This window comes from Phlebotomus papatasi, chromosome 2 (genome assembly GCF_024763615.1).
Source record: "Phlebotomus papatasi isolate M1 chromosome 2, Ppap_2.1, whole genome shotgun sequence".
In the NCBI taxonomy this organism is placed as follows: Eukaryota; Metazoa; Arthropoda; class Insecta; order Diptera; family Psychodidae; genus Phlebotomus; species Phlebotomus papatasi.
The window spans coordinates 28,459,588-28,470,697 of record NC_077223.1 but is presented as its reverse complement, the minus strand read 5'-3'; the positions used below and the strand labels follow the sequence as shown (position 1 = coordinate 28,470,697).

Sequence of the window (11,110 nt, the reverse complement as noted above, 5' to 3'; positions counted from 1 at the left end):
GGTACAGAGTCTAGAATTCGTGCCACAACATGATATAATTTCCCGTTTTCGAATTCGATATAATTTTTAGTTGTAGCTGAGTTTGAAATCTAAATGATACCGAAGGGCCTAACTTCACTTTACCTCAATGTACTCTACCTGCCTAACCCGAACTATAAACAAACAGCTAAAGAAGTGAAGGAAAGCTTGGCAGCGGGCCATAAATCAAGTTGGTCTAGCAGACGCTATCTACAGTAGACTCTCTCTCAATCGGGCATATGGGGCAAAATGTTATCCGGTTTATCGATAGATTTCGGCGTCAAAACCTTTGTAAATTCCACAAAAAGCGCTCAATTATAAAGAACCAGGTTAAACTAAGAGGAACTAAAGTAAATTTGAGTAAATTTACTTCAAAATCAAGCGTGAAAATTGTCAACAAAATATTTCGCCCAATTAAAAAAGAGCCGATTGAGCGAGAGTCTACTGTATATACAATCGGGTTTAATCGGGTACAATCGGTTTAATCGGGCGAAAAATTTTGTTGACAATTTTCACGCTTGATTTTGAAGTAAATTTACTTAAATTTACTTTAGTTCCTCTTAGTTTAACGTGATTCTTTATAATTGAGCGCTTTTTGTGTAATTTACAATGACTTTGACGAATAAATCTATCGATAAACCGGATGACATTTTGCCGTACATGCCCGATTGAGAGAGAGTCTACTGTAAACTGAGAACAGGGGTGGAATGATAACTTTACAACACTATCGAATCGATATTATCGATAAAGTTATATCAGTTAGATTAAGCGAATGTCGACTTTTTACGCATTGTTAAGCCATATGCAATGTCTTTGGGGGTAAAGAATCGTGTCGAGCTAATTTTATCCGTTTCGGCCGCCGAGTACAGTTTGTTCGATGCGATTATTTACCCTCAAAATTTAACTCAAATTCGAATTTTCACGCATTCCGATGTTGCAAACACTCCGAGTTGCACATATTTCGAGACCGCCTGTAAAGAATCTCAGCTACAATAAGCTTATCTGGGCTTATCATTGGTTTTTTTTAATAAGATGTGAATACAATTTTTTTTTTCACTCAATCATAAACTTCAGACGAAATACGATTTATTGTTCATTTGCAAACGTTCAGTAACTATGTCCTAGAAGTGCCACCTAATTTACTTGTGTGATTTCGTATTTAAGATCCAAAATGAATTTCCTAGAAAATACGCTTATAATACAGATTAAGCGAGTTATTTCTTTCTATCGCAGAGGTATTTCGCACTACATTCTTATCATCCCTTTTCTCATTTTTTATCTTATCAGATATACACAATAGAGCCTTCAAAGATTGTTGGATTCATACTATTGCTCTTCAAGTGTTTATTGCTAGAGATACGAGGATGAAGTTAGTCTTTCTCCGTCGTTCGCGCTCTCTCCAGCTTTAAATTAGCTCTAAAGAGGCGCATTTTTTGGAAAAGAAAAAAAAACCGTCCTTAGTATTATTTTCCTTGCACATTCATTCAGAATTCAGATCATCTGGGTAGAGCTACTTTCTCAAAATTTGGAGTTTTCAAGAGCTATAGATCAGTGCTAATAAGAATTACTGCGGATTCGTCATCTTGTGTGTGAATCATCTCTTGGGAATTTATTAAATATGGAACTTCAAGATCAAATATACGTGCTTGCGGGCGTTTTTGGAGGATTCTCCTTAATTCTATTCCTCTTTGTGTGCTACCTAATGTTGAGCCTATCAGAAATACACTCCCAGATGAAGTCCCAAAATGCCCAAGACAGATACGATCGCAGGTATTTTTAGCAAATGGTTTTTATACTTTTTTTAGGCGAATGGGTTAACTTCTGTTACTTCCAAAAGTTTTAGGTTATGGTAATTCTAACCTTAAAATTTTTAATTAGCCATATCCCAAACAAAAAATGATTTAACCCTATAAGGACGATTGGAACACCGGTGTCCCATAAAGAAAATATTTTTTCCTGACTACCAAAAGCTATTTTTTCCTTATGTTTGTACGTAATTGCAAAGTGGAAGGTTGAAGGAATCTAGGATATTTTTTACAATTCTACAGCTATTTGCTATATAATAAATTTTAAAGTTCAAAAATGACGAATTTTTAAATTCTTATATTGAAAAATTATTTTAATTATTTTTTATACTTCCAATTTATTTTAAGCAAAACCCTTTTGGCAATTAAAACTACAATACTCAAACATAATATATTTCATTACAGTGAAAATTATCTCTCATTGGTATCGTCAGAAAAATTACTTAAATTTTTGGGCTATTTTTGTCCCTATTGCTCATAGAGGTAAAAAATACACTGAGTCAGACTCTCCTGGATTTTCTAAGGCTAGATATAAGACCTTTTACTGATTTTGTTTATTGGTTTCATTTTTATTGCTGATTTTCGGTCCGCGAAAACTGTCTCGTCGTTAAAGGGTTAAAAGTTGTAAAATTTTGAAATGAATCAAATTCTAACCTAAAATCATCAACGTCTTAGTTATTTTAAATATTTGTTTATCCTTTTTAATTTAGAAAAAAAAGATTGTAAATTTTCTTTCCTAAATAGGATTTTTGAGATTTGCTATTGATACTAATCTCTTTCTTTAAGGTTAGAACATAACCTAAACAAAATAAGGTGGGACTTATAACAGTGGGACCTCGATGGGAATAACAGTGGGATCTCGATAGAGTCAAGCCCCGATAGAGTCAATCTCCATTAGAGTCAACAGCTATTTTTTAACTCTACGAACACCGATAGTGTCAACTTGGACCAAATTGACTCCGATTGAGTCAACTTTTCTTTTATTATTAAACTAATAATATTATATCATTTTATTATAGTCTTTTCAAAATAAAAACCAGTCTTATTGTGTTTCAATTTGAACATAAGAAAACAATTTTGAACGTAAGATAAAATTCGTACGTATTTATGTAAGTACATGGTAATACAATGTAAGGTATTTTATCATAATTTGTAAGTGAATAATATTATAGCAAAACCAAAAAATATGAATTCGAATTACAAAAAAAAATCAGGATGCTATTTAGATCTTTTGAGTATAACATAGTGAAGAAATTTTTCTAAATTTATTCGAGCTTTTTAAAGGCCCTACTTCTTTAAAAAATGTACATGATAAACGATCATAAAAATTACGCTTCTTAAGAAAACGTGTAAATTTATTTTAACTTACATTTTTAATTTAAAACATCAGTTATCCCAATAGAAAATTTGGATCAAAAACCAAAATAAGCAGCAGAAAATTAAAATTTTTAAGCAAATTCATTAAAAAGAAATCGCCTGTGTTTTTGACATTTCAATGAGAGTGACTGAAATCTAGATCTATACCCTGTAGCCGATCGGCCGCAAAGTTTTACAGTAACAGAAAATTCCCTGGAATTTATCTTCTTTTTTCTGCGAGAGTTTCCGTGGAAATAAACGCTAATATTCCGCTTAGAATTCTGCGGAGATATCAGCTTTTTTTCGCGTGGATTTCCTACAAAAAAAGTCCGAGGAATTTTCTTGCAACATACTGAGAGCATTCCCTGGAAATTGATTCAAAATTTCCTTTGAATATTCCGAGTATATTTTCTGATATCTTTCCGACCAAGACTCCATGGGAGTAAGCGCGAAAATTCTGCAATTATTTTTCGCCCTAACGCTATAATTCTTGCGAGCTAGACATACTCAAATGAACGATATGATAGCAATATTTTCAATTCAAAAGTAGAACAATTGAGTGTTTGTCTAATAGATGAACACTCTCCAAGTTCTAAGCTGCCAATTGGCACTGATCGTCCATTTATTTGTGGATGTTTTTTTTGTGTGGAAATTCTCTATGTAAGTTCCACGAAATTTTTAATCAATTTTTGGAATTATTTTGAAGAAAAATATATTTAAAAAATCCACTGGAATAGTCGTGGAATTCCGTAATATTAAACCACGGAAGCCTCTAAGGCCGTAGCATGGAAATTTCCACGGAGGATTTCGTGGAAATATAGAGGATTTTTCCGAATTTTTAAAGGGCTGACTGCCGATTATACGCTAATAATCCATAGGAAAAGACGTGGAAATATTCGTCAGAGAAAAGTCCATGAAAACTCGCGGACATTTCTTATTAGACGGTCCTATACAGAGTTCCACAAACGTTCATGGAATCCATGGAACGCTAGGAAGAAATTTAGCGTCAAATTCAATCTCGGAAGCTTACGCGGATTTTGAGCGGTAAAATCCAGGGAATTCCACGCGGATTTTTAGCGGTAAAATCAGCGGACATGGCAGAAAGATCTGCTGGAAATTCAGTGGAATCGCTGCGGCCGTTGGCTATAGGGTAATCACCTCATAAACTCCTACAGAAAATTTTGAAAACATGTTTACAAACAAAAGTTATTGTGCTTTGGGCATAATCTCGGGACTGAGTGTATGTACTAATAATAAAAATATTCTTAAAAATCATTCCTTAATCTCCAACTTTTGCCTAAACACACGACTTTTTTGGGCCAGAGGATATAGAATTTATGGATTAATTCAATAAAATATTCTACTATCGTGTTAAATTTATCAATGATCTAGTAAAAACTTAAAATAATACCCATTTATAGCAAAATTTCACATTTTAATTGATTTTTTCGGACTCTGATAGAGTCAACGAATGCAATGGAGTCAACAGGCTTAGAAATAATTAGTTGACTCAATCGAGGTCCCACTGTATAACCTCAAATTCTAAAAAAAAAAACCGTTTATTGGATGAAAGAGATCATGCCGAATTAAAGCTAGCTATACATTAGACATAATTTATTGAAATATTTCTTTTCAATGTCAAATATTGACAAGGATTGCCTCCACATTACAAAGATTTATTGACATAAATGTTTCAATATTAAAGAAAATTGTCCAGTGTGTAGGCAAATATTGAAATATTTGTTTCAATATGGAACATTTTATTCAATATTTTATTTCATTATTTTGAATGGCTACAAACTAGGCCAAATTATGTCAATAAAAGATTTCAAAGTCACATTGTAATAAAATTTGAAAGAAATTCTAAATATCAAATTGATTTGATATTTCCTTCAATATTTTTTAATGGTCAGGAATCTTCTTCCTTCAGAACATCACAGAACTGCTGGATTTTCCTTGTTCATGAATGAAAACACATCCAAGATCAAAATCCAAGTCAAGACACATCTCTCCTGCTTCCTCCAGAAAATTCCAGATTCTTGGAATTTGGTTATATATTTTGTTCAATCTCTTCAAGAACCCAACTTCGTCAGCACTAATCACCTGCTTCCTCCAGAAAATCTCAGATCTTCTGGGATTTTCTTGTTCATTATGCCCAAAACACTTCAGATACTTTCTGTGGTCAGAGGACTCCTGGAGCTTTCTTCAGGAATTCCCATATCTTCTGGGATTTTCTTGTATATTATGTCAAAGACACTTCAGATACATTCTGTGGTCAGAGGATTTATGGAGTTTCCTCCAGAAAATCCCAGGATGACTAGACTGGTGTTTTTAATATTGAAGTTTTAATATTGAAGTCAATTTGTTCAGAGTGTAGGCAATTATTGAAATATTGGTTTCAATATTCGCTTCAATATTGAAGTTTCTTTTCAATGTCACTTTGAAATGCTATTGTTTCAATAATTTGTCTAATGTGTAGACAGCTTAGGGCCTAAATAAACTCAGGCTGATTCTCGAGAATATTTAGCCTGTAAAAATTCAGTAGTAAAGGGAAATTTTTGTAAAAGACCTTTAATTTATGATCCTAGGCATCCTAGGCCTTCAATGTATGACAGTTTGGGATAAATCTTTGTAGCCAAATTTCGCTGGCTAAATATTCTCAAGGATTAGCTTGAGTCTATTAGGGTCTTAAGGATTTCAGAAAGCGGTACTCACCCTAATTTCATTCCTCAGACCTAGACCGTCCAGGAACGACCTAGCCTATGCCAATCCGTCCATTGTGCCTGGAGAGGAACTCAATCGCCGTGGATATCAAATGACCGATGGCCAGGAAGATTTTGCGCCCTCAGGACTCGCTGCAATTGCGTCCAATCGCTACAGATCGCAAATGTCCATCGATGTGGGCACTAAAGATGCTTCAAGGGATTTCTCGAGCATCTTGAACAATGAGGAAATGATCTTCGCCGGAGATGGCAGAGCTAGTGGTCAGAGATCGAGATCTATCTCTGCACCTCCTCCGCCCTTGGGAAAACCCTCCAGTTTTAACGAAAATATTTCCTACCAAGGAGCCCACTTGAATCCTTTGGGTCAGAGACAGGACAGGGGGTACTTCAATCGAGTGGGAGGATACTAGTACTTCCGTCCGGGAAGGTCAAATTGTGGAGTTTGAAAACAAAAATTCTCGCTTTAAATCTTTTCTTTCTTGATTCCCTTCGACGTGAATACAGTATGATAATCCTTATTGCTTAGTCTCTGGGATCTCCTGACATTCGGAGGTGGATCCTTCTGGGAAGGCTTGTCCTCTTGCTCAACTTTAATTTTTCTCTCACGGGCAGATCCAGTTTTTTGAACTTTTTCGCTTCTTTCTTCCAAAATTGCAGGTCTTTGTTTTTCTAGCTTTATGTCGGACGAGATCCTCTGCTGAGAAGCCCACACGGATGTGGCAGATTTGCCCCAAATTGAAGTCTTGGTTTTGATCGTTTTTATAAAATCTGCAGCACGGATAGTTGATTTTGCTGGTTTTGTAGGTAAAGGAGTAAAAACTTTGTTATCAGATTCCTCCTCAATTGGTTCCCCTTTAATGAGATTCAGGGATTTTCTAAGTTTCTTGGGCACAGGAATGGCTTTAGCTTCCAAGATATCTCTGTCGATATCTTGTTCGGGTTTTGGAGAATCTGTGACATTTAATCCTTTTTCGAGCCAATCCTTAATGTCACTGAACTCTTGAACTGATCCATCATCACTCTCCTCATTCAGAATAGAATCCAAATCGAAGCCCAGAGGTTCTTGGGTAGCTTTCGGACTTGCAAATTTAAAAGGGAAGCTATGCTCCGGAAGGTAAGTGAAATTGTCAGGAAAGTTCAATCCTGGCAATTCTATGGGAGTATTAAAATCTCCTTGGGACACTTTCTGATACCGATATACAGTATTATCTGTGAAATTCTTGAAAATAAACTCCCGGAAGGGAAAGAGGCAGTCTGAACTCTCGCATTTATAAACAGCTTCGTGCTCATTGACAAAGAAATACCGGAAACCTGACTTTTTATTCCTTTCGGAGCAGTCTGGGCACATCGATGGGTAGAGAGATGTCACCTGGAAAGAGAGATTATGGTAAGAAATGGTATTCCCGGAAACGTTTGCCAAACACCCTAACCTCAATATCATCGTCCAGAAATATTTTTTCTAATTGATCAGAATGATGTGATTCTCCAGAGATATCACTTGAGGTTGCTGGAGAGTCCAACCAGAGAGACATTTAGTAAGAAATTTTACAAATACTCAGTTATTTAAAGGATTTTTGGAGGAATAAAAGGAGCGCCAACATTCAGCGCCGTCGACTTGACACACAAACAAATGATTAAATTACGTCGCATACTTCGCGTAATTAAACAATTCTTGATCCATTTTATTTTACTTCATTTTATTCCAATTTTTCTGCATATTTTTGTTCGTAATTCATAAAGATATCCCAAAGCCTAGCTTTTGCTCCACTGTATCCCGTGCCAGATGTTTCCTCCGGAACATCAATCTAGCAATATGACTTTTTACATTTTAGCAATGCCGATGACTCCGCAAGCCACACGAGCTCCTGCATTTCCGGTAGTCTTGCTCAGTTCATGTCCTCCAACACCCAAGTCATCAGGATCAGCATGAACCACCAAAGTACGACCAATGACATTGTATTGGCCACTCAGAGAAATCTGCTTATCTGAGATGGAAACCTGCAAAAGAGAAAGTTTTTTTTTATGGAAAATTCCTCTTTGAAAAGTCTCTTGCTCCAACCTTGGCGACTCCACTTGCATCAGCAACAATATTGCCAAGATCTCCAGCATGTCTCACTGCACTATCTGGTCCACCGTGTTCCTTGCCATGGGGATTGTAGTGGGCTCCAGCAGATGTGCATCCATTGGTGGCATCTCCGAATTCATGAATGTGAAATCCATGCTGACCCGGCGTCAATCCGGTCACTTCGCCGCTCAGCACAACGGGTGCTCCCGCATCCTAGAAATTACATAACAAATAGCAGAGTCATTGCGACGAAAGAGAGAGCAAAAATAAACAATGAAATAGAAATTTTTTAATCAAATTCTGGGGCCACTTCAAGGCCACCGGCGACATTACATACCGCTTGATTGAATTCCACAACTCCCTTCACATCCCCAGTCAGAACGCAAATAGCCTTTGCTGCCATTTTCACTGGTTGCACTGTATTAACTGACTTCAAAGCAACAATAATGTAAACTCACACTGCAAAAGTAATATTCTGGAAAGCAATAAAAAGTGGAAATAATCAATTCACAAGACGCTCGAAAAATTATCAGGGAAGTGACTTGATAAAAATTACTGAACGTGCTGCCATCTATTGGAAAAATGAATAATAATTTACAAGTTTCGGTATGTGGTGGGTTTGGCGGGAAAATAAAAATCGCGCCATTTCGGAAATATCACTGATTATGCTTTTTACGGACTGAAAATCAGCAATAAAAATTAAACTGAGAAACATAATCAATGATAAGTCTTACATCTAACCTGGGAAACTCCAACAGAATCTGATTCGGTGTATTTTGTGCTTCTATGAACGATAGGGACAAAAATAGCCCAAAAATTTAAGTAATTTTTCTGACAATACCAATGAATAATATTTTTCGCTTTAATGAAAAATATTACGTATGAGTATTGTAGTTTTTATTGCCAAAAGGGTTTTGCTTAAAAAAAATTAGAAGTTTAAAAAATAAACAAAATCAATTACTTAATTTGAGAATTTAAAAAATCGCCATTTTTGAGCTTAAATATTTACTACATAGTAAATAGCTAGAGACTTGCAAAAAATATTCTAGATTCCTTCAACCTTCTATTTTTCAATAACGTACAAACATAAGAAAAAAATAACTGTAGGTAGTCAGGAAAAATTATTTTCTTTATGGGACACCGGTGTTCCAATCGTCCTTAAAGGCGTCTACACATTGGGAGCAATTTTCGTCAAAAATTGCGTTTTTGACAGAAATTTGACGTTTCCCCCTACAATGCTGCAGGGAATTTCCTTCAAAAAAGCAATTTTTGACAAAAATTGCTCCCAATGTGTAGAGGCCTTAACTCTTTCGTCTCCTTTAGGCACTGTGTACCCTGGGTACCCATGGAAACAACAATTTTTTTAGACTATCTAGAATCGATAAAAATCCGATTCTTCTGGATAAGTACAAACTATAAGGATGTCCAAATCTAGAATAGTTTTTGCAGGATCCCAATTAACTCCTGAGCTTAGATATTTTTGGTCAAAAATCGTGAAGTTTCGATTTTCTGCTTCCTTGCAGATATCGTGACTTTTTTCATATTTCTAGACCAGAATAAGGAAAAACCTCTCGGGGCCAATAAGTATGATAACTAACAATAACAGATTCCATAAATTCGAAAAACAATTTTTTCTTAAATTTTCAAAAAACTTGTTCAAACTTTATGGGTACTCTCGTCCCCAAAAATCTAGAGGTAAAATGTAAGGTTATCCCGCCAATACCCGCCATTTGCTTTTTGACACCAACCTTGTAAGAAAATTCCAAGCGGGAGCAAAATTTTTGCAAATATGGCCGATAATTTTGACATTTGGCAGCGAGGGAAATTGCTTTCAGGGAAGTTTTTCCTATTCTTCCAGATTTTGGTGAATTCTGATTGTCCAGGAAGCGTTTTTTTGGCTCTTGAGAAAGCTTAATGTGTCTAGAATAATATCGTGTTGAGAGAAATGTGTTTTAAAGTGTTATTGTGTGAAATATTTTGAGGAATCTGTTGGCAAGCAGGAGCTGGGTGTCCTTTTTAGCACTTCCTGGACATCCCACAAGATACTGGTCAATAATTCTTCTTGTTTTAGTGATCAACATTGTAAAGGAGTCATTTGACACGCAAAAATAATTCACAAAGTTGATATTATTCACTTTTGGAAAATTGAAGTTAGTCTCCTTTTCGTTCTTTTGGGGACGAGAGTACCCATGAGTTTTCCAATTTCCCAGAGGCGGAGAAAATTCTTTCTCTACAAAAGTATCATATTTGACCACTAAGACTTACAATAAAGTGAGTTTTACTGAAATTCGTTCGCTGGATATGTTGTGGTCCGGAAAGAGTTAAAGGGATAAAAAAAAAGTATATCATAAAATTAATCTTATTGTTCGTAAATTTTTGTCAATTCCCACCGGGGGGGGGGACTCACGAATTGCACGTAATTCGTATAATGTTCAAATAAAATTGTAAAAGTTTGTATTTTAGGTATTTTATTCACAAAAATTGTTCCTAATGTTAAAGCATTTTTTGATGTTTTACAAAATTTGTTCGTAGATGTTTGTAAGCATTGTAAACACATTGGAGAATGTTCGTTAACTTTTGTCATTTATTCGTGAGGTTTTGCCAGACAAATAAACATGTACGAACAAGTGTTTGTAAAAGAACTAAAAATGATAGTCAAGTGATCTTGTCACGAACTCATTTTGTGAATAAAACCAACCTTTTACAAACTTTTTAGTGGATTAGACGATTTAAGAGCATTTCGTATGTTCCCAGTGGGAATTCACAAATTTTTCCAAATAATTTTATGAAACATTTTTCTGTGTAATTAAATGTAACCACAGTGTTGTAAAATTTACATTAATACCATATTTGTGTATAGAGGAAAGCTTTCAGGTTTCGTACATATTCTGACTTCGAACACCTAATTTTACACCATATTAGGTGAGATTCTTAATAATATCACCTACTATAATCCTACCAAAATTTCATGTCGTTCGATTGAGCTCAAACTTGGCCAAAATGTGTTTCATCACTTCCTGGATCACGAATATATGGGTGGCTAAGTTACATTACCTAAATTTTGGATTTTTGGTTTCGTCTCGATGAGCACTTTCAGATGGAAGTTCAAAAAGTCACCACAGGTGGCGCTGCGATAGCGTCAA

The 11,110-nt window shown here is 35.4% G+C and overlaps 3 protein-coding genes across 3 annotated transcripts; 1 reads left to right on the top strand and 2 right to left on the bottom strand.

The window, feature by feature from the left end:
• Nucleotides 1-1,361: 1,361 nt before the first annotated feature.
• Nucleotides 1,362-6,370, top strand: LOC129803366 (uncharacterized). Its single transcript, XM_055849851.1, has 2 exons — nucleotides 1,362-1,788; nucleotides 5,913-6,370. Exons 1-2 carry the CDS (start codon nucleotides 1,637-1,639, stop codon nucleotides 6,310-6,312), a joined length of 552 nt encoding a protein of 183 aa, XP_055705826.1. The 5' UTR covers nucleotides 1,362-1,636; the 3' UTR covers nucleotides 6,313-6,370.
• Nucleotides 6,358-7,550, bottom strand: LOC129803355 (uncharacterized). The gene is made up of 2 exons (XM_055849842.1): nucleotides 7,333-7,550; nucleotides 6,358-7,271 (listed from the first exon to the last, which is right to left on the bottom strand). Exons 1-2 carry the CDS (start codon nucleotides 7,432-7,434, stop codon nucleotides 6,366-6,368), a joined length of 1,008 nt encoding a protein of 335 aa, XP_055705817.1. The 5' UTR covers nucleotides 7,435-7,550; the 3' UTR covers nucleotides 6,358-6,365.
• Nucleotides 7,551-7,578: 28 nt separating this feature from the next.
• LOC129803368 (superoxide dismutase [Cu-Zn]) lies at nucleotides 7,579-8,529 on the bottom strand. Its single transcript, XM_055849854.1, has 3 exons — nucleotides 8,305-8,529; nucleotides 7,962-8,180; nucleotides 7,579-7,900 (listed from the first exon to the last, which is right to left on the bottom strand). Exons 1-3 carry the CDS (start codon nucleotides 8,368-8,370, stop codon nucleotides 7,724-7,726), a joined length of 462 nt encoding a protein of 153 aa, XP_055705829.1. The 5' UTR covers nucleotides 8,371-8,529; the 3' UTR covers nucleotides 7,579-7,723.
• Nucleotides 8,530-11,110: the final 2,581 nt, after the last annotated feature.